This window comes from Ananas comosus, linkage group 15 (genome assembly GCF_001540865.1).
Source record: "Ananas comosus cultivar F153 linkage group 15, ASM154086v1, whole genome shotgun sequence".
Lineage (NCBI taxonomy): Eukaryota > Viridiplantae > Streptophyta > Magnoliopsida > Poales > Bromeliaceae > Ananas > Ananas comosus.
The window spans coordinates 6499503-6524058 of NC_033635.1; the positions used below are offsets into that span (position 1 = coordinate 6499503).

At 41.6% G+C, this 24556-nt stretch overlaps 1 protein-coding gene across 1 annotated transcript in view; it reads right to left on the reverse strand.

The window, feature by feature from the left end:
• Window positions 532–24556, reverse strand: part of LOC109721299 (probable BOI-related E3 ubiquitin-protein ligase 3) — a 47691-nt gene continuing 23666 nt past the window's right edge. The window contains exon 4 of the mRNA XM_020248831.1: window positions 532–1292. Within this exon, the coding sequence (XP_020104420.1) occupies window positions 762–1292 (531 nt within the window). The 3' untranslated portion in view covers window positions 532–761. The remainder of the gene's footprint in view (window positions 1293–24556) is intronic.

A 24556-nucleotide genomic window follows, 5' to 3' on the forward strand; every position in this document is an offset into this window, starting at 1 on the left:
TTACTTTAAAATTATTTAATAATTAATATTTTCAAGAGTTCTGCAGTTTATTGATAATTTGTCTGAAATTCTACATAACAAAAGGCAATGTCTTAGGTAATGTTTATTATAGATTGATTTTCTTATTAATTATGTCAAATTTCTTGCCATATATTAAAAAGTTTATTATAAACTATTCGATCTTATTTGCAGTTCTGGCAAGACTGGTAGATGAAACAAAGACGAGCGATAAAGAATTATATCAAATGTGTGAAATCTAATATACTTTTATAATATAATATATGATGTGTCAAAATTTTCAAAATATTTCAGGTAAGATAATTTATGTAACACACTTGGCGTCATAAATAGATGAAGTGGATGTGTTTCTGATTCGACCACAGAGCAAGCGAAGAAATACTGTTTGCCGCCACTCAGAAATAGCATAATTTGAGCACAGAAAGTGCATGCAACTGCGCCCCAGCTCAAATAAGAGTTTCACTGATTGACAACATCAAAACACACACTCAAGGGTGTCCACCAGGAAATTGGTTAAGAAGACCAAAATAGAACACAAATATATAGAAAGAGCTTTAAACTCCAGAGACAAAGTTCAAAAAGAAAACATGCAACACTAGTGCCAATATACAATATGCGACCCAACATAAAGAGTTCTTCAATGTCACTGGATAACAACTTGGGAGCATATTCACAGTGTCAGCCGCTAAATATTTAAATAATAGGACAGCAAACGATCAACCAGTTTGCAACAGTCAACTATGTCACACTATATATATCTCCATGCCAAGTAACTTTGACGACTGGCATAGAGGGCAAAAACTCAGCTTACTCTCACATTCCTTGCACAGGCAAAGATGTCGGCAGGGCAACAAGAGCATGCATGCTTCGTTTACTTTGCATACGTTACAAACCATCGAGTGCTTATTGTCCTTCCTATCCTTGTCCAACAGATGTAACTTTATAGCCCCACCATCACAACATGAGGCTGTGTCATCGACCTCGCTGTCACCACACCCTTCTTTGTTGTCCCTGCTTTGCGCATACACTTGCTCGATATTGTATTTGAGGGCATTAATCATGTTCTCATTGTACTTTGCCCTCTGCTGCCAAGCAGCAACTTCCATCGCCAACTGTTTAATCTGTTCCTCAAGCTCTGAGTTCTTTTTATTAATATCATCCACTTCCACATCTTTATCCCGTATCTTCCGCATGATCTTGTCCTCCACTGAAGCCAACGTTTGAAATTGCTTGGCTTGAATCTTCTCCAATATAGATTGCCTTAGGCGCTCACCCTATCAATCGAGATATCTATGAGCATAGATTGCTTAAGAATTGTCTACTTACGTAAATTGAAAGAAAAAAAGAAAACTGCAGATTTCATGTGAGAGAAAAGTAGCATGCCATTTCAAGATGGCGACAAATGAAGAAAATACGCTTACCCTGGGAAAAGGAGAAACATGAGAACAAGTAAACGAGTAAAAAAAAAAAACATATCATCCATAAATAAAAGGGACTATCGGATTATTATGATGGAAGTTCAACTATGGAGGAAAAGGAATAATAGATGCCAAAGGCCAATGATATACTCCCAACACTTTTTCCATCAAGCCAGACATCAAGACATTTATTAGCCGCTGTCCTTGTACTGCAGTGAAATCAACACCATAAAAGCAATATTCATCGCCCCAACTTCATGGCTACATCCACCGAACTATGAGCATGCAATGCTCCATGCATCATCAAATATATATCATTCCCAGCATGTGTTGTCTGACAAGTGCATTTGCCCTCCCTTTTCACCTTTGTTACTCTATAACTTGGACCGGTCTCCGAGTGAAATATAAGGCGTTGTTTTTCCATATGGAAGTTCTTAGCAAGTGAACAATTTTCCAATTGAACTTCAACTTTTTTCTAAATTAAGTCATGCTTTGTTGAAATTAAACACACAGCTAAAATTGACCGACACCAAGAATAAGACAAGGACTGGTGAGAAAAGATGCAAGTTTAGATGCTCATTCCAGCTAAATAAATTGTGTAGGACTACAGATGAAGTGCTATTAGTTTTGGGGCCATACTAACTTATTAGTTCAATAACAAGAAGCAATGCAGAAGAAAAAAGCCAAACAAATGTCAAATAGACCAGCACCTAAGCATATTCAAGGACTGGCGGGTAGAAACAAAAAGACCAGTAATTTAGGTCCCACATCGTAGAAATAGGCTATCCCTTCCTTCAAGTGCATCTTATCAGGAGGGTGACGTTATAATTATGCTGTTATTGAAGACAGAAGTAGCTTTCATGTACAAGACACCAACCCATATCCTTAGGGATGAAGCTAATTGTGATATTTAATGGTCTTTCTTGTCATACCCACCATGATAAGTAAACAAAATAGAGAACAAGAAAAAATATCTTCCACACCACTTGAACATTGAGGAATGGACGTGTTATTGACAATACCAACACAAAACATTTAAAATTATGGCAGCCAAAATATAATTTGTGCCTGTAAAGATGGTTGACAAACTTAGCATGAAAACCGAGCAAATTTACATAAAATACTAAATTGATGCATGGTTATGCATGCCAACATCAGATACATGTTGTTTCCATAAATAAGCCCTATATTACATGTGTAGTCATGCGGTACGTGTCCCTGCAATCAAACAAAATCCTAGAGCATACAAAGGTTCTGTAGAAATCAACATATTAACAAATATAAATCGTCTGACAAACTCCTAACTAATGATGAGAAGCAATATTGACTTTTCTGAAGAAAACAAAATAACCACACCAAATAAGACTAATGAAACACCCCGCTTCCCCAGGGTCATCCATCCTAGAAGTACTCTATGAAACCAGCCTCGCGTGTTCCCCTCCTCTCTAGGTGCCACGTTGTCACGGGCGACCCGTGACAACGTGGCACCAAGCCTTCACTAGAGCTCAGTAGCGCAAGCTTGTGACTCAAGCGGGAGCCCATGGGTGGGTTTGGACATTAGGTCATGTGGTTGGGTCTGGGTGTGCTGGTGCGATTAGCTTGCTCGCCCGGTCCAAGTTCGATATTTGTGTGTGCGATTGAGTCTGACGAAGACGCCAGGCAAGGATTTAAGTGTCCATCGACACGGGCCGTATCTACCATGCCGTATCGTGCCAACAAGATATCAACACGATACTACCCGTGCCAATGGCACATCTCAAAACTCTCTATTCTTTAAATTAATAAGTAATTTTCTCAATAACGTTCAAAAGATTTGATAAAAATACATAATAAACAATTAGTATATTTTGTTGCTAAAGAAAATAAATATTTCATGCTATTATGTGTGGGCACACATGAATTTTTTGTAACCGGCACACACCATGCCGTACCATGTTGGTAACTTTCTGACACGACCTCATGCCACAGCACTTAAGTCCTTGACGCCAGGACTAACCCTAGGTTTAATCCCACAATGGGGCGGAAATCCATAAAATATGGGCATATAAGGTTTGGTATCCCAAAGAATAATAACTGAGCTACAGCATTTTGGGTTAGTGGATTGTGTCCAATAAGTTATTACGTCTAGGACCTGTTTGTTTCGACGGAAGTGGGGTAGAAGTGGGACGGGGAAAGTGATTTTCGGTGAAAACTAACCATTTCCGCTGTTTGGTTCACCTTACACCCGAAAGTTCAGTTCACCCAAAATAAGGAACTTGACTTCACCCTCCCATGGGGCGAAGTCAATTTCGGTGAAGTAAAAAAAAGGCAAGAATGGATTAATGTGTTAGGGTTACCTTTTCATTTCAACCAAATATATTCAATTGTGAAAATAATTAAATTTTTTATTTTGATTGTATGTCTAAAATATGATCAAATTTGATTAGGTAAGCTTTAATATATTTTTTGTTTAATTTGTATATTTAGAAAATGATGAAAAATAAATTTGTTAAATGTTAATAATTTTTTAACTTTAGAATTTTATTTGTTGCATTATTATAATTTATATGCAAACAAATAATATAATTTTTTAAAATTTTATTTTATAATTATACATATATATAATTATATACATATATAATTATATTAATTTTATTTATTATAATTTATTATTCACTATAAGTTATAAAATAGACAATAATATCACTTTGGAGGTAAGTATACCGGGGGTGGAGAGCTACACTTTCTACGTCATCTACTTCCTACCAAACAAACAACAGAACTTGCAGAACTGCACTTCCACAGTTAGAAACAAACAGCAGAAGTGAACTAATTTTCACCCCAACTCCACTTCAACCCAAAGTCCACTTCCACCCCAAGTCTACTTACGTTGAAACAAACATGCCCCTAGAGTAGCCAGTTAACCAAGCCGTGCGCTCAGTGATGGGTGACCCCGCCTGGGAACCAAGCCGTGACAATAAAGCTACTAAAGGAATATCATATGAAGTTGTATTCTTTAAATATTTCTCTAATATTCAGCCAAGAAATATTTCTACCACCTCATAAAATTTATCACAAAACAAGTTACACTAATGTTGATTCTCTGATTAGAATAATTATTTGTCTTGCACATTACAATACAAATAATTGAAGTAATTATTTAAGGATGGTATTTATAGTAGATTCACAAGAAATAATTCACTGCAATTTCATGGCATATACAATAGCCAATGCATCATATATGGTTCATTTCGTAATAGATAAATTTCTCATAATATTTAGGGCATTCAAATCTGACAAACTTACCACATTAGGCCTTGTTTGATATCATTGCCTCTTCACTTAACAGAAATTCTATGGTGACGGAATGCGCAAGTGGATACATTGCTTGCAATCTCTATATCTAAGGTTGTTTGACAACATAAAATAACTAATAACCTTTTTTTTTCCTTTTTTGTCCTTTTTTTTTTTTGAAGAAGAAGAATATACCATTCAGCCGACTAGGTTCACAAGCTAATCAGCAATGGCAAAAATAGTGAAGTCCATAAATCAGCAAATAATGGGGGTGTATGGCCTAACTTCTAGGAAGTGATTTTGGAGCCAAAAGTGATTTTCTTTGTAATAGAGTGTTTGGCAATCCTATTTTTAAAATCTGATTCTGATTCTCAAAATTAGTTTTTGATTTTAGAGGCCAAAAATCAAAAGTAGTTAAAACCTGCTTCTTGAAATATAATTCTGATTTTTTACTTCAAAATTAAATTTTGGATTCAGAATTTAAATTTAAATTCATATTTTATATTTTATATTTTATATTTTAGAGTTAGGTTTAAAGAATAAAAAAGAAAAAAGGAAATGACAACAATACAAAAGGACACATATTTATTACTGGTAGTAAATTAGACGTGCAATGCATGTCACATATAATTAAAAGGGTAAAAATTTTATATTGCCAAACAAAAAATTTATTCAATGTAAATCCTAAAACAAACTCTGAATAATAAGTCATCATGAAATTTAATGAAATACATAACAAACATGATTCAAATTATCGTTAATTATATCCCCAAAAGCCAATCTGGTGATACTAGGTTAAGGGTATTTACGTATTAATCATTTATAATTCAAAATATAATGGCAGATATTTTATTCATGTCTATTGTATAGTAGTGCAATATTGACGTGAATCGTCCATAGGGTCTTTGTTTAAAAAGACATTCCTAAGAGTTAGGAATTTAAGATATGTACTTTTCTGTATGAGACTTTAAATGCTCCTAGCCATAGGAATATTACAAGAACGGTGATATCCGGATAGGCCGATGTATGCTATGTTTCTAATTGAGGTGATGAATCTCAAGTCACTAGTGTAGGGATACTAACAAGTATACAGGTGCTTGTTAGAGAACAAGTACACTGAGCGTGACCATTTAGTTGAACAGTCACATGGTTCCATATTCGCCAGTGACAAGTTCATTACTACAGTTGTGTGAAGCACTCCTCAGACCTGAGGCATCATAGTTGTTTCACGTATAGATTGCTACCGTTTGACAGTACTAATACTTAGACTTTAGACACAGGTCTATATTCGGTACTGATTGACTGTAGTGATTTATGTGGGATGGCCTGTGAATGCGCAATAAAGAATCGAAGTCTTATGCAGTTTATCGGACTTGACTTGAAAAACCCCTGGCCATGGTACATGGTATGTGAAAAAAGTTTCTAATTGTGATACCATATTCAGTAAATTTCAGATATTCTATTCATATGGTCGAATGATAAGGTTTAGCGAGTAGTCATGACCTTAATTCGATAGGGACGTTGTATGTTGGAAGGAATTAATCACACGACAATTGTAAGCGGAAAGGTTCATTTTTCATCACTATTCTGGATTGCCGTGATATACTGCTAGGTGTCACTCACGGACGGTGAGAGAATATGAATGATTCGAATTAAATTATTATTATTCATCGATTATAAGAGTTCTAATTAAATATCAAAGAGTTTAATATTGAGCTCCACTGCCAAATGGTAATAAACCTATGCGATCACACACATTAGGAACTGTGTACATCCGAATCATATGGATGAGAGTCATTCACAAAAGAGTTTAGTGTAAGTGATGAAAATAAAAGAAAGCTGCTTAATTAAACTAGATTTAATTATTCAACTCAATTATTACTGATAGTCCTAATTAGATTAGGATCTTAGAATTCAAGAATTATGCGCAGGAGTTAAATTTATCACTAATTAAATTAGTGAATAATATCTAATCATAAAAATATTTAAATTAGATTTAAATATTTAGTAAGTAATCTTATTGGATAAGACTAAAATTAGATAAGATCTAATTAAATATGGAGAGATTAATTTTTACCTCTAATTTTTTTTAAAAAAAAAGTTGATTCGTATGTCACAAGGTGCCGTACGGATTGGAGGCATCTTAATTAAGGTTTCAAGCACCTTAATTAACTAGATGCATGATGGCTCGGTCAATATACATATAGAGATCAATCTCTCTTTGATTTCTCCCTCGTGCCCGTGTTTCTCTCCGATCAACTTCTCTACTCTTCATCGACTGGTGGATTATGAAGGGATTGCTAGCACCGTCCAAATGGTCTGTGACTCATCCGATTCGTGAGACGAAAAATCGATTAGGTATGCGCCGATTCTGTGTGGATATGCGTACACGTCGGGCACGTCCGAGGCTATATACCAGAACCTCAGGGCAATGATCGAAACATACAATACCAATCGTACTGTAGATCAAGAGACCTTAACTAGTCTATGGTAAGATCACTAAACATAAGAATTTTGTTTAGATCAAATTTTTGCATAGTAATTATGAGAATGATTTGCCGGCAATGCATTGATTTATTGGTTTTCAGTTTTCATATATGATATGCATTTGGCTTTCAAAAATTACAAAATGCAAAATTATCTTCCGCTGTGCTTTTCTTTTGTGCTGGTTAATTTCCAACAATTATTTCATCAAATTAATTAACATAATTTAAATTAAAATGTATCAAAGTTGAGAGGAAATCAAATAAAAAAAAAGTAAATTGGTTGATTTCAAATAAGCTTCTTGTTTGGGGTTCTCAATATGATTATGAATAGTAAATAATATCTAGGCAAATAAGAGAACAAAAGCAAATAGGGAGAAAATAGAGAAAAAGAGAAAGAAAGGGAGAGAGAGGGTGAGAGACAGAGAGACAGGAGGAGAACGTGAGAAATAGCCTAGATCAGAGCCAAATTTCATACTTGAACAATTGAACGAGAATGTAAGAAAAGTAATTCCGCATTTCTATCAAAGCCAATAAAAACGCATTCAGCGTCTTGAATTAGCAAATCCACAGAATTTAAGGGCCCATTTGGCGCCAATTCTAAAAAAAGTGATTTTTGATAAATTGAGTTAGGTTTGGAGAATTAATTTTGGTTAAAAGCTGTAAAGCATTTGGTTAAGTTTAGATGAAAAAAACGAATTTTCAGAAGTAATTTTATAAAGGTGTTTGGCAAAATATTTTTGTTGTTTAAGAATAAAAAATTACTGATTTTTGTTTTAAAATAATATAAAATTTGAATTAAAATATAAAATTTGAATTTAAATTTAAATTTAAAATATAAAATTTGATATTTTATTTTAAAATATAAATTTGAAATTTGAAAAATTAAAATTAAAATTTTAAATTTTAAATCTAAATTTAAATTTTCAATTTCCAACTTAAAATCTAAATTTAATATTTAAAATTTATAGTTTACAATTTAAAATTTTGAATTCAAGTTAAAACATATGAAATTTGTAATTTTAAAACTTATAATTTTAAATTTTAAATTTAAATTTTAAATTTCAAATTTAAACTTTACCTTAAATTTAAATTTGAAATTTAAAATTTAAAATTTTTATTTTTAAAATTTGAGATTTGAAATTTAAAATTTGAACTTTTACATTTGAAATTTATCTTGATTTTAAATTTTAAATTTTGAAATTTGAAATTTAAAAGTTAAAACTTGAAATTTAAAAATTTAAAAATAAATTTTAAAAATTAAAATTAAAATTAAAATTTGAATCTAAAATGAAAATAAAAAATTAAAATTTAAGTCCAAAATCAAAATCAAATTTCTAGAAACAAGTTTTAGCTGCTTCTGATTTTGGGCCTCGAAAATCAAAGAAATAATTCTTAAAATCAGAATCAAATTTTAGAAACGATGTTGCCAAATGCTCTATCTATTGAGCTGAAATCACTTTTCGATCCAAAATCACTTCTCAAAAGCTAGGCCAAACACCCACTAACTCCAACATTATAACCAAAAATTAACAAATAAATCTACAATGTTCAATCTAAAGTTCTACGAAATAACATGGTGTAAAAATAGAGGAATCGAGGATTTTAATTTTTCACAAATTCAAATTGGGTTAAAACCACAATTCAAATCCAAAATTATTAATAATAGAATAATAGAAGTAACTTTACGAACAAAGGTTCTAATAACAAAGTTACCAACTTTTAAATTTGTCCTATTTACAACTTCAACAGAGATCTCAATACTCAGTATGAAAACCCTTACAAGTACAAAAAACGGAACGCATGTCAAACCCTAACCCCAGTAAAACCAAACCGTACCCCATTGTCATCCTCATTCGCCAAAGCCGTAGAGGGGTGTGGCCAAATAGCTTCAACGCATAGATGATGTCCAGGGCAATGACAATATTGCACCACGTGTTCCATGTAGGTGACGACATCGTGAATGACATTCTCGAGGAAATATCTTTAGACCGCACGTCTCCTCGTAGATGAGCCAGTTGATGCGCTTCATGCCGTCACACTATGGCAGGTACCAAATCCTAGTCTTTGTGATCCCTGGATTAGTGTTCTTGGAACCACAAAAAACAAAAACCATATCAAAACACTAAACCTAGCAAAATCAAACCTTATCTCATCATCATCCTTATCTACCGAAGCCGTGGAAAGGTGCGTCCCTATTGATTGAGTGCGTAGACGACGTCCATGGCGATGACGATCTTGCACTACGCTTCCTCCTTGTAGGTGACGACATCGCGAAAAATAGTTTCGAGGAAGATCTTAGGACGTCGTGATCTCGTCATAGATGAGCTTGCTGATGTGCTTCATGCGGTCGCGCTATGCCGAACGTTGCATGGCGGGTTTCAAGATCCCCTAGAGTCTGGATTAGGATTTTTGCAACCACAAAAAGAATAAAACCCACATCAAAACCCTAACCCTGGCAAAACCAATCCTTTCTTTTCTTCGTCCTTATCTATCGAAGCTGTGGAGGGTACGACCCTTTCACTGCTGTCGCGCGATGCCAAATGCTAGAGAGTGGACTTCGTGATTAGGATTAGCTAGACGCTAGATAGAGAACTTCATGATTGTAGTGCACCAGACTTATTACACATTATGCAGTTCTAGTGGAAAGTAGCCTAGAAGGCTATTTGAATTATTTTGGCGAGGTTAGGGAACTATTCGAGTTTTTTTTTTGTGCAAACTGTGCGCGAAAACGGTCTCCGAAAGCTCAAATTTGTTAAGCTGCAAATTTCTTATTGTGTTCGGATCAAGGTTGAAGGTGCCGTCCCGTGCCGTACAGCACGGGGCGTGCCGTACCGTGCCCCCAAGAAGGGGGCACGGTACAGGGGGGGTCTCGGACCCCCCCTGGGTGCCGCGGCACAAGCCGCGTGCCGCTCGAGACAAAGCGGCACGCGGCCATGTGCCGCGGCACTGTGCCGGGTGCCGCCCTATTTTTTTCTTCTTTTTTTTTTTGGTTTTTTAGCTTTTTTTTTTTTGGTTTTTTCTTTTTTTCTTTTTGTTCTCTGGGATACAGAGCCTTCGCCTGGCCATCTATATTGCCTTTTTTTCACTTTTCTTTTATTTTTTTGACATTGTGTTGTCTTTTTGTCAACTTTCTTTTTTCTTTTTGGCTGATGCCTTTTTTTTTTTGCCTTTTGGCTTTTTCTTTTGACTTTTTCTTTTTTCTTTTGTTAAATTAAAAATTTATAATTTAACTTCTTATTTATCAATATAAAAGCAAATTTTTAGTTGACAAATCCGATCCATACCGCGGGCTGCTCGAGCCCGTAGCCCACTACTGACATCCATTTTTTCTTCGCAAATTATTTTGTCAAAATTTGTTGCACCGTGAAGTTTTCGATGAATCAGGGGAACAAAAATCGATCTCCTAAACAAATTTTGATCAGATATTTTTTAAAAGAATAAAAAAAAAATGGATGTAATTACGGTACTATTCTGGTTNTACATAGCAAAAATTAATAATAACTTGCCTAAATCTTTCAAAATAACATTATAAAAGCTTACTGGAACCAAAAAAACTTAAATAAATTCGTGCCAAAGCGTGCCAGTAGGAGGTCGTGCGTATCTGTCGGCACGCAAGCGTGCCACGTGTCGGCACACAAGCGTGCCCGTGCCGTACCGTGCCAAGGACGTAGCGGCACGCCCCCGTGCCACGGCACTTTAAACCTTGGTTCGGATACTAAAATTGGGTACCGGAACACAATACAAATGAAAATAAATAAATAAAAATAAAAAAAAACAGCTCTCCGGTTCTGAGGAACTTAACCTAAGTACCGTTACTAATATACTGTGTACTGATACTAATTTGCTGAATACCGGAACACAGTAGAAAACCTAAAAATCCAACGTTCGGGTCTGATGAGTACTAGAACTAAATGCCCATGTTCCGGTACACAAATTTCTCTACCGATACGCAATACAGTTTTTGATAGTGTAAATAATTGTGTTTGGGAGGCTTCGTTGCAACTTTCGCAACTTTTATAAAAGAGAAAACACCAGCCCCTCTCCCTACTTGTGAAAACACAAGAGAAACCCCTCTCCTCTCTCCTCCTCTCTCTAGAGATATCTTTTCCACGTCCGGGATTTGGAGAAAAAGCCTGGAAAAGCTTTGGAGTGGAGAGCAAGCTTCTTGGAGCAAGAAGAAGCTTGGGAAAAGCTAGGGCAAAGGTGAGTTTTTAGGGTTTGATCTAGGGTTTTGGATTTAAACCTTATAAGTTGGATTTTATCAAACCTAACTAACTTAGACTACAAATTGTAGAGATTAGCCATTGAAATTGAAATCGAATTTTGGGAAACCCTAGGCTAAAAGAGAGTTGTTGGATTTTGAGGGTTTAAAATTATTTTGACCATTTAAAACCCTAATTGGAGGTTAGAAAATTATATGGGACAACTTGATTTCAAGAAATAAAAATGTTTTAAAGTTCGAATGAGGTAACAAACCATTTTCGTTGTTTTAGGACACGAAAGCTTGGAACTAAGCTAGTAGTCCAAGAAAAGTCTAATTGCAACTGTCTACGAGCAATTAGGAGTATTCTAAGGTGGGTTGTGCTCTTCCGAAGTGAATAGGTCACTTCCATGTATAGAGAGTAAATAACTAAATTAAGTTATATGTGTCACATGGTAGTTTAATTAAGAAATTATGAAAGCATGAAGCATATGTTACTTGGATTAAGTAATTGTACTACCTATGTATGAGCAAATATGCATATGTTTGATGTGTGATAACTAAAATAAATGTTCTCATTGAATGTGTAAATGCATGCATTGTTTTATTGCATACCTATGTTATGGACTAGATGTAGATTGATATTTTCTAAGGCTGGTAAAGAACTCAACATGTGAACATACAGAACATAGTGCCATTGGAACATAGGTTGGAAAACATAGTGGATAGGATATCACTTGGACAAGATGACTTGAATCTAAAAAAGTAGACAATATAGAGTAAAAACAATGGACCCTTGAGACCACGAAAGAAGAATTCCGAAAATCCCAACAACCCCCTAATGCCAAATACCACCTGATGCCAAGGGGGTGACTTGATACCAAGGATTTAAGTGCCACCTAACGCCAACTGGGTGACTTGATAGTTGATACCCATAAGCCTACGGTCAAAGGTGTGCAAAAAGCGACCTAATACCACGGTGAGAGATGAGATGATTGAACTCGCTACCACTGACCAACAATTCTTATGGTCGGGGATGCGCGGAGTGCCGCCTAATACCAAGGAATGGAACAACTTCACAAGTTATGGACATATGACTGGGGGTGGGGGATAATCTCGCCACCTACGGTCAAGATGAAATCAATGATTCCGCTCTTAATTGACTCAAAATTGAGTCCAGTGACATAAGATAGGATAATGAAATAGTAAGTAGAAATGAAAAATAACTTACATGTAAGATTTCATTATCATGAGTAGAGGCATATGCATATTATTTTCAGTTGCATATAATATAGGAACTTATATGTTTCTTGATTATATATATTGTACTAACCCATGTTTATGTTTGCCTCCTATGAACCTGGTGGGTCGAGCTTTTTTCTTGCCAACTGAAAACTATGTTTATAGTTCTCCTTTCCATGTTTTCAGGTCCATCTAAGACAGATGCGGCGAAGAGAGGAAAGTGCATAGCACCATAGATAGCGGCCCTTCTATTGTGTTTTGGAATTTTCCATAGATGTACCCCATTTTGGCATAATGTAATAAAGAGGGAGTAGAAAAGAAAAAAGTACACACCATTTTCGATTGTATTTTGGAAAGAAAACTTGTGTATGTAATTGAATGATGTAATGATGTAATAAAAGTAGCATTTACTTTGTCTTGTAATACTTTCCTTATGCAATCCATAGATTCAATTCTTATTTGGAATGTAAGATGTATACATGCTTGTGATGCCTTGGGAAGATAGACAAAACTCTGTCCGTTCGGCAGGTCTCATGCACGTGCCCAATGAGTGCTTCCGTTGCGAGCTCGAGGCGTGAAAGTGATCCCCTAAATTAAAGTTTTTGGAATCACAAAAGAAAACTAAACCCACGCCAAAACCCTAATCCTATCAAAACCAAGACCTACCTCATCGTCGTCCTTATTTGCCAAAGCCGTGGAGGGTGCGCCCGTGTTGCTTGAGCACGTCGACAACGTTCAGGGTGGTGATAGTTATGCGTCGCACTTGCTCCATGTAGGTGACGACATTATAGATGACATTCTCGAGGAAGATCTGTAAGGACTGAGATTTTGACAGTATAGTTAGACTCTCTATTGACGATGTTTTTTTGTGTAATTTAATTACAAAAGCACTCGTCAAGTTTCGGGAGAAAACGAGTTAGAACCGAGATTTTACGTAATCTTTACTTTTCACTTAGAGTGAATAGTAACTCGGTTTTTCGAAAAGGCCACAGTGTAGAGATGGCTTCCAGTGCGTATCGGACTTCATTCATAGCGATCTAATAGCTCGTTTTCAATGGTTCGGCTATCCTGGAACCAATGGCACTGACAGAGTTTAGGTTTGACGCACGGATTTAAAGAAAACTGGAAATGCGTATATTATATGTATTTGTGTGTAGTTTCGCCACTTGGAGAGAGGGTAGGTTTTGTCGCGAATCCGTGACCAAACGAGGTGAAACAAAATAGTGGGTTTGATGTCTCTATCGTGATGATCGCACTGGTGCGATCCGTTCGCAAATCCGACGGATAGATCTCCGAATATCGCGTGTTGACTGAGGAGGGGTCTTAGATAGCAAAACCGTAATTTTGCGAAAAGCGCGACGTTTTATGTACTGTTTTGTATGAAATCGATTGTGGAGTGTTCGCGCGTTTTACTGGCGCTGTGGAGGGCTTGGTTGAAATTAACCATCTACGGAGGACTAGTTTGTAATTTAGCCAACTTGTATATATATTTTATCTAGGGTTTTCTTGGCCCAACCCTAACCCTAGCCTATGCTACCCTGAGCTGATACCCTAGCTGCCTACGCCCTAGCCGCGCACCTCCCAGCTGCTGCCGACCGAGCCCCAGTTGGCCAGCAGTAGCCGCAGCCTCCCTCTTCATCCTTTTCATCTCCTCCACCACCTTTCCCCCTTGTCTTCTTTGGCCGAGGGTGGTGTAGGGCACTCCCCTCCATTTGGCTCCTCTTCGGCACCTCCCTCGAAGCCCCGGCGTCCTTCCCCGTCTACTGTCGCCACCCCAAAACGCCGTCGCCGTGCTGTAGCTGCCTGCAACCAGCTCGGCCGAGCCCAAGCCGAGGCAAGCTTGTGGCTTCTCCCCCGCGCCAACGCCACCTTGGGTTACTTGCGCCGCCATCCCCCAACTCCCGGCGACCTCCCCCGCCGGTCGTTGCCATCCCCGCGCGCCGCCGTTGCCACCTAGCAGCCTACTGTCCCCCTGGATAAGCTCGGGCCGAGCTGACCTCGCATCTTCTCCCCCGCACCGCCGCCGCCCGGGGCCACCCTTGATGCCTCCCTTCTACCTCAGGCGACCTTTCGCCGCCGCCCCAAGGCATCCCGGCCGCCGTCGAGGCCGGTGTGGAAACACTGAACCCGAGCTCGGCCTATGCGGGCTAGGCTTGCTCCGTCGCCGTCGCCGCCGCCTCCAGTCGCCAACCAGCACGAGCCCCGGCCTCCTCACGTCGACCGCACCCATCGGCCACCGGCGCGCCCGCGACAGGGCCACCGGCGCGCCCGCGACAGAGCCGCCGACCGGCCGTGGCCTAGCCCTCTATGCCCGGTGAGCCTTACTTATTGCTGTTTGTGCATAGTTCTGGATTTCGCACGCTTTTCCGACGATCCGAGGTTGTCCTGATGCCTCCGGAGGTGAGCACGGTGATCGCTAGTCAGTGCCGATCACAGTGCTTACCTCACTTCGGACCAGCGACTTCCGATGTTGCGTTTTCGGCATGGTTTTCCCTAAGTGCACGATGTTCGCATAATTTTCGGGTCTCTCCCGCGCCTCCCACAATGAGCTGTTGTGCTCCAGATCATGAGCACGGCCTCCGGCACGTCGAGTCCTGTCAATACGTGTCTCGGCGGACCTCGGAAGTCCACAGTTTGCATTATCGAGCCACAAAATAACCTGAATTACATAAAATGATAGAATTTTATGTAAATATAGGGACTTTTATACAATTGTGCACCTTGTGGCTACTGTGGACAGTGCGTATGTGTGTGGTGACCTCTAGATTGATTGTCCAAGGTTCAATAGCCGTCGTGGAAATTGAAAGTCGATTTCGGTGCGTTTTTTGGTTAAATTCGCCGGCGGAACGCGGTTTTGATTCGAATTTCTTCCGACGTCGTTTGTTTGCCCTGAGCTTTGTCGTGAGCCTTATCGGCTGGTCACCATCGTCATATCGTGGGTTCGGAGACGACGAGTGAGCAATGGTGGGTTCCGGTGTCGAAATTGACACTTCCGGAAACCCGGATCCAAACAATTATCCGGCGATCACTGTTTAGTTGTGTATTCCTGTGTTTGCTGCCAAGACGCCCAAATCGATGTGTTTTGTGGCAGCGAGTGACTCGCGGCACGAGTCGGTGAGTTTCGAGACGCTTAGTGGGTACCGACGGCATCCCGGTGTGATTTTCAGGATTTCCGGCGAGTTACAGTGATCGGTTTTGAAAAACTGATTTTGGGGACGTGTAGGGGTTCGTGAGTCGTGTACTTAGGGTTTGTGGGTTGGATACTGACCCGGTGGATCTTCATAGGTTCAGTTGACTTGTGCGCACCCAGTTTCCGACGCGATAGTAACAGGTGGGTGCTTAGAGCTGGTAGTCAGTGAAATCGTTTCACCTTTCTCTGTTCTTCTATTTCAGCATTGTAGTCTCTACATGTCAATTGCTTTGTTATCGTTCATTTATCTATACCTTATTGACTGCATGATGATTATTGTTGATAGACATGTAGAGCAAGCTTGCATAAATGTTGTATCTCTGTGGACCTTGGGTCCCGGCAACACATCGACTCCTTTGTCGTGTGTTTCGATTTGGTTGATCGTGGTTCGGTGTTGTACGCCCTTGTATCTGGCTTCGGCCAAGGCATCGGCTTCAGCCGGCTTTCGCATTGAGCATATCAGCATGACTTAGTCACAACACTTGGGTGTATTCATGACACCAGGTCGGTTTGGCCATCGACCGAAGGTGTACTTATCCGATAGGTCGTCCAGTAGGATGAATCAGGTCGGTGCAGATATGTGGCAGGCAGCGCTTAAGGTCCCTTGACCAATATAGCAGGCACTAGATTGGGTACAGTTTCGATTTGGTTACCTTGAGGCATACTCAGTATTGTATTCTTTACAATAGCAGTTTTTATTGCTTGCTCCTTACCATATCTGTTATAGCTACTGTAGTTCTCTTTTGTATCAAAGCATATGTACTTTGTTTACTTTACCTCCTTTGATTTTCAGTGATTACGACTTGCCTTCGTGACTCTGTCGTACCCACTGGGAATCATTGATTGCGGTTTCTCACCCTCCATTTCCCCAAGTGGCTCGGACAAGGAGTTGGCTTTCAGGCACGACGAGAGGACGTAACAGCTAGACTGCAGTAGCGATCGTCACCCTGGTTATATTTCATTTCCGCACTTAGTAGTTTTTAATAATGAATGATTCAGTTAGATGATCAATACTACTGTTTGAGTATTTATGAACTGTTGAGTTGGTGATTTCCTTTTATGCATGTGATTGGAGATTTTAGATCTGTGGTTTTGGTTTTATGGATAATTGGTTCTCGGACTATGTATTTACGCATTGTGGTTTTCTTTACCTCGAGGTAGTCGGTTTTCAAAGGTGAAGTTTCCGAGTGAGAAACAGTTTTAAAAAGGTTTTCGAATGGTTTTATGGATGATTATATAGATTTTAAAAACAAAGCTTCCTAATGGGGAGCACTTTTAAAATAGGATGATTGTTGTACTGTGCATTGCATCATCCAGCGCCTAAAGAGTGTTTAGAGGCATGCATCATTTCTAAGAATCGCTAGCTGTATGGAAAAGCATCGTGTAAGGACTGAGATTTTGGCAGTGTCGCTAAACTCTCTGTTGGCGATATTTTTGTGTGTAATTTAATTACATAAGCACTCGTCAAGTTTCAGGAGAAAACGAGTTAGAATGGAGAAGTTACGCGATTAATACTAATCACTTAAAGTGAATAGTAACTCCAGTTTCCGGAGAGGCCGATCAAAGGAGATGGCTTCTGGCGCGTATCAGACTCCGTTCATAGCGATCCAATAGCTCGTTTTGAATGGTTCAGCTATTCTGGAACCAATGGCGCTGACGGATTTTAGGTTTGATGCACGGTTTTCGAGAAAAAGGGAGTTTATTGTATTTACACTTGTTTTTAGGTGTGACTTTGGAAAGTTGGAGAGAGGACAAATTTGTAGCAAATTTGTGACCAATCGAGGCAAAACAAAATTGGGTAGTGCTGATCACACCGATGCGGTCCGTTCGCAAATCCGACGGACGGATCTCCTAAATCGCGCGTTGATCGAGGAGGGATCATTTGTGGCAAAATGGTATTTTTGCGAAAAGCTTGACATTTTATGTGCTATTTTGCATGAAATCGAACGGAGAGGTGCGTACGCGTAAAATACACACGTGATGAAGGACTCGGCAGAAAATATCGAACTTTGGAGGGCTTTCATGAAAATTACATGTTGGGTATTTATAGGCATTAGGGTTTCCATACATGAAACCCTAACCCTAGCCTCGTCTTCTCCCTCAACTGAGCCTAGCCGCCTTCCTCTTTGTCCTCTGTTGTAAGGAAGTAAATTCTCGAAATACGAGAGTTAGACTTTGTTTAGAATCGACCAAGGGTCGCGTCGATGTACTTTGGAAAGGCCAAATAAGTCAAAAAGACTAAAAGTGCCTTAGAGATGAGTCCACGAGAGCTTATAGTGCAAAATCTGCACTCTGGCAGATCTGCTCTCGGGGACCGGTCCCTGCCACCAGGGACCGGTTCCCGAACGTGGTCTGCGCAGGGTTGCTCTCGGGGACCGGTCCCTGGCAAAGAGGGACCGGTTCCCTTGGCTGGGGTTGCGGCAGCGGCTGAGGCAACCGGTCCCCTAGCCAGAGGAACCGGTTCAACGCGTGACCAGGCTGAAGGCTCTCGGGGACCGGTCTCACGTCGGGGGGACCGGTCCCTCCGCCCGCGAACCACCAAGAGAGGGCTGTGCACAGGATGGAAAGTTGAGGGGCTAAAGTGGATATTGTTACAATAAATGGGTATGTAGGCCCTCTCCCTCTCTCTCTCTCTCTCTCATTCCACTCCCTCTCTCTCACACTCTCTTCCTCCCTCTCTCTCTCTAGAAAGAAAAGAAAGAAAGAAGAAAGGAGAAGAAGGAGATCAAGCTAAGAAGGCTTTTGGACCTCTTCCTCTTCCTCTCTTCTTACTTGGAGCTAACCAAGAGGTAAGCTTATAACCCTAGTGATAGAAACTTAGGGTTTTGGGGTTTTAGCTCTTGCAATGGGGTCAAATGGACCCCTAGCACCATGAATGGTAGGATTAGAGCTAGAATCTAGGGTTTTTGAAGTGGGTTGCCTACTGCTAACCCTAGGGCACCCAAATTAGGGTTTTTGGAAATATAGAGGATTGATCTCATTTGACCCTCCTCTAACCTAATTGATAGGTAACGAAACGCGTGGGCGTGATCGGATTTAGCATCCGACGAGCGATTAAAGAGATATCGGCGAAACAAGGCCGACCGAGCTTCGTTTCCTCCAAAAGGGTGGAAAGCGCGTCGTTTGGAGTGTCGAGTAGCACGTCTAGAACCTCTACATCGACAAAAGGTGGGGAGTGTCCATCCCGAAGCAACCGGGTTTTCCTTTATGTCTAAGTTACATTCCTAGATCATATGTGGATTTTATGCATTATAGGGTTGTCGATAATTACATTTCTATTTCTTGCATGCTTGCTTAGTAGTGTAGCATTATGGGCTCGACACTTGGACTAGGGAGGCATGAGGATTGGGTCTTGTGATTTGGAACCCTATAGTAGCATAACAAGTGAACTTGGACATAGCCTAGTAGAGTGGCATTGAACTAGTGTAGTAGAAACACTAATTTGACGAGTGGCATGTCAACTAGTTAGAAAACATTACTACAATGACTGAACGAGTGGCATCGGGTCTAGTGTAGTAAACATGACATGACTGTAGGGATAGTAGAGGTCCCGACATCTAGAATACATTGTACATTGTGCAGCAGAGGCACATTGGCCCTAGTGGATAGGGTATCCTTTTGGGAGGATTGGATCATACTCACTAGTCTGTTTTTGCTTGTCAGTGGTCGCTCCACTGAAGCAGTGGTCTCCGGAGTACTTCACATTGGGACAGACGTAGTTGTCCCGGGGCAGGCGTAGTTGTCCCGCAGACAGTCTCGGGGTGCAAGGGTAGTTCCTCCCCACTTTTGAGATTGAGAGTGAGTCGAGGGCTTAACCCACGGATTAGCCAAATAGATCGGATAATAAACAAGAATGGCATAGTAGATTTGAATTGTTACCTTGGTAGACATAGTATATGTTGTAGATTGCATTGCTATGTACTTTTATATACTTACGACATACTCCTAGCATGATAGTAGATCATTGCATGCATTACTTTTATTGGAGGCATGATAGAGTAATTGCAGTTTATTGTTTATTTATCTATCTCTCTATCCGTGTCTGCTTAGACCTAGTGGGAAAATCGGCAGAGTCGGCGGCCGAACCCACTGGAAACTATATTTATATAGTTCTCACCCTATGTGATTTTGGGATACAGGTACACACAGGAGCCCATCGAGCGACGACCGTGGTAAGGGCATAGCGCCTTGAGCGAGTGCATTATATAGTAGCTTTCCTTTATGCATTAGAGTACCCTCGTGTACTAGACATTATGTATATTTTGGATAGATACCGGAGAGTTACTAATATATTTTGAGAGATGAAAATGTAATGTAATCAATGATGTAAACATTGAATGGTTGTAATAGCTAGATCTTTCTCTCTTTATTGTACTTGTATTTAATACTTGTAGCTTGCTCTGATCTTGTTGCACTTGTGTGCGCTGCATTGATCATGTATGTTATTTAAGCATTCCTGGGCGCTTTATTGTACATTGATCAGGTTGTTTAGCCTTAGGCGGGCAGGGGAGGCCCTGTCCGTTCGGTGTCTGTTTGACGTGCCCGAACCGGACCAAATTGGTAGCGGTCTCGGGGCGTGACATCTGTTCTCGCCGCGCACACCCCGGCAACCGGCGAGCGTCTCCGACTGCCGGAAAAGCTGGAGTTGCCCTCCCTCTCCATCATCCTCTCCACCTTCTTGGCCGTGGACATCATAGAGTAAACCTCACAGGTAAGGCCCCTCCACGGTTGAGACCCGACCTCGGGCGCCGTCCTTGTCGGCCCTTTCCGTCCGGGCACGCCGCCAGCGCTGCCTTGATGATCCGCAGCCACCCGCGGGCAGCTCGGGCCGAGCCTGAGCCAGCTCGTGGCCACGAGCTGCCACTGCCTTGGGGTTGGCCGCGCCACCCTCCTAGACCTCCGGCGACCTCACGGCGTGCGTTCCCGTCGTCCTCCTTTGCCGCCACCGCCATCCCCAGTAGCTTGCAGCCAAACTATGCAGACTCGGGCTGAGGTCATACCACCTCCTAGCGCGCGCGTCGCCACCGCTTTGGGCCACCGTGGCCACCTTCCTCCGACTTCTGGCAAGCGCCACCGCCGATAGCCGCCGTCCCCACGCGCCGCCGTCGCCGTTGGGGTAACTTGTGACCAATCTGGAGCTTGTGCGGGCTGAAGGCGTGTCACTCTCTTGCGCCGCGTGCCACTGCTGCCTAGGACCCGCCCTCTGCCTCCCCTAGGCCGGCCACACTCAACTGTCGTCGATGCCCCCACCGCGGAGGACCCTGCCGGCCGGGCAGGAACCAAGCTCCCCACCACGTTGTGCGGCTAGGGCATCATCGCCTGTCGTCGCCACCGCATCCCGTCGCCGGCTGACGCACGCCCCGGCCTCCCTCCATCGCCTGCACTAGCCTGCCGCCGGTGCTTCCGCCGTCCGGCCGCCGCCGGGCGCTCTCGAATTCCAGTTTGCTTCGGTGAGTTTTTGGCAGTCTACTGTGCACTATTTGGGGTTCCGTTCACTGTTCCGGCGACCCGGAGCACCCCGACACCCCCGAAACTGAGCACGATGATCTATAATCTGTGTCGAACATCGTGCTCACCTCCACTTAGATCAGTGAAGCCCCAGTGTGCGTATTAAATGCGGTTTAGACACTGCACGTTTCATAGAATTTCGCAGCGCCCATGCGCTTACCATAGCGGCCGGTAGTGCTCCGAAGTGTGAGCACACCCACCGACATGACGAGACCTGTCAGCGGGTGTCTCGGCTCGACTCAAAGGTCCTCAGTTTGCGCTGTCGAGCCGTAAAACCCTGAAAATCACATGAAATAATGTGATTTATGTAATCGGAAGGGTTTTTATGCAATTGTTTATGTTGTGGTCGCTGTGGGCAGCGTGTGCGGGCTGTAGGTGACCTCTGGACTGATTGTCTAAGGCCCCAAGCCCTTGCGGAAATCGGAAAGAGATTTCGGGTGCGTTTATCGGCAAAATTTGCCGATGAAACGCATTTTTGGTTCGGAATTATTATGACGGTGCCTGGTGATGTTTTGTGTCGTCGCTGAGCCTGGTTAGATGGTCACCCACATCGTTTCGAGGGTCTGGAAATGACGTGTGAGCGACGGTGGGTTCCCTATGTATACTCTTCTGCTCCCAGCAGGCATACGACGGTACTCGACGAATCCCATCCGATCCCTCACTACGTGGTCTGTTGCCCCTGAGTCTACAATCCACACAGGGAGAGATTCAGCAACAAATGAGCGAGAATCAAGATAGAGATGTTGTCACGCCCCGCCCCGAGTCCGCTACCTATTTGGCACGATTCGGGCGCTGCGAACGGACCGCCGAACGGACAGCACCTCCTCTATCCGCCCAAGGCTCGAACTACTAGATTGTGTACAACAAGTTCCCAGGAAACAACTTGGATACATACACAATCAATCAACCATAACAATTACGAAAGCACAAACAATGCTTATCAACAAGAGCAAGCAACACATGTAAAGCTTACAAGTGAAAAAGAGAGATGTACTTAACTATTAACTCATTTAAACTTATACAAATATTTCATTTTTCCAAACCTGTACAATTCATACAATCCACTCAAAACCTCACCCTATACATCATCTACGCTCAAACATAAGTACAGGGTAGGGCTAATGCAAAAAGGAGGAGAGCTAGCTATAACATGAACCACTAGGGCGCTACGCCCTTACCGCGATCCTCTCCCGAGACGCTCGAGCTCGGACCTGCAATGTGGTTGAGTGAGAACTACGAATAGTTCCCAGTGGGTTCGGCCGCCGACTCCGCCGATCTCCCCACTAGGTCTTAAGCAGGCACAGATAGATATGCAAATAGATAGATATATAAAACTGAAANACTAGGGACCGGTCCCCGAGAGCTGAAAATCTGCAGTTTTGCAGAATTTGATTCTTTAGCTCTCGAAAACCTTCCACAACTCACTTTTGATTATTTTAACACCTTCGGCTTTCCGAAGTGTACCGTCCTCGCACTTTGGTCAATTTGACTAAAGTTCGATACTTTTATTTTCCGAATTTTCGGTATATCACAGTAATGACGAGCGAAGTGTCCCGCTGATTACAATTGGAACAGGTCATCTTTGACTTGTTCTTCTTGCCATCTCGTTTGCTTCTCTTTTTTTTTTAGTGCTATTCGCATTCTTAGGCGCGAATCTGCGATGATTTTGAGCCCCGGGAGTCCTCTCTCGCTTGAACCCAGATGTCCTGCGAAAGTTTGAGTCAGTAGCATTAGCAGTTGGAGTTTTAACAGCCTCAAGGCGCTCCTCCTCCAACTCCAAATGCCGCGCAATATCCTCAAAAGTTTTGATATTTTCATTATGGGTCAAATTCACTCACATATGTTCCCACGAATTGGGAAGGGAGCGAATCATAGCTTGGATCTGCTGCTCATCTGTCAAGGTGCCGCCAGCCAACTTTAACTCGCGAATCATGTTTGACATTATTCTCACGTGCTGTTTCATAGTCTGATCGGCACGCTTCTTATAACTGTCAAAACGCATAGTCAGACTGCGCAACCTTGTAGCCGAAGTTGCACCAAATTTTGCTTTGAGAGCCTTCCACATGTCATACGCAGTCGAATACTGCTCACACTTGTACAAAAGATCATTCTGCATACTGCTCAGCAACATGATGCGAGCAATGCGATCCTTTTTAAGCCAATTATTATAGGCTTCCTTATCTTGATGAGCCTGGGCACTAGTGCTCTCTGTGGGTTGGACCATTTTCTTACCCAAGTTTATACAATGCGCAGAAAAAAACATTTTCATATTAGCACACGATACATGCATTCAATTTTGCCGCATCTCTAATTAAATAAATTAAAAATTAGACCATAGATGCGTAAAGGAAAATTTTGCTATGCTCATAATCACATCACACACCATATGTCAGAATTTTTAAATTATTTAATTAAGATGTACAAAATATTTGGGAGTTAAAGCATATATTATACTCTACCAAAAAATAAAATTAAAAAAAAACTCCCACTTGACAAGGCATGCATAAAAAATTATATTATGCAAAAAATATATCTATATATCATAAAAGGCATATCATAATATTCATCATAATAAATGCATGCATTATATATCACAAATGCATATTTAAACCATATAATATGCTAAAAGAAAATTGTTTATTAAAAAAAAAAATAAACAAAAGAAAAAAAACAAAAAAAAATTCTGTAGGCGCGTGCGGGCTGCGAGCTCGCTCGTTGCTTCGCTTGCGCGCGCTAGCCCGCACGCGCGGCCTGCTTGCCGGGCGCTGGACTACGCGCGGCGACGGCGCAGCTTGCTGTGCCCGCGCCGGGCCTTCGCACGGCCTCGCGGTTATGTGGTTCTTGTTCTTGCGGCCCGCCGGACTCGCGCAGAGCGCAACCCGCAGCTTCCGCCTGGCTCTGAAGTGTTTCGTGTGTGTTGCCCGGTGCGTGTCTTCCGTGCTTCTCAGTCTGTGTGGGACACAGCCAGCGTTTGGACTGCGTTATTAGGCCTTCGTGGCCTACACGCCCGCTTTTTGTTTGTGTTGTTTGTTGCTCTGTCTTGCTCTCAGATCGTCGTTGTGTTGTGTTCTTGCTTTTCTCCCTGGCCAGCGGACACGTGCAACCTGCGGTGGCCTCGCCAGGTGCGGTGCCCAGTGCGCTGCCGCGAGTGGCCTGCGTGCGGTTGCGCCGCCTCGGCGCGCGTTGCCGGCCCGCACGTTGCCGCAGGGCCCAGGCACGG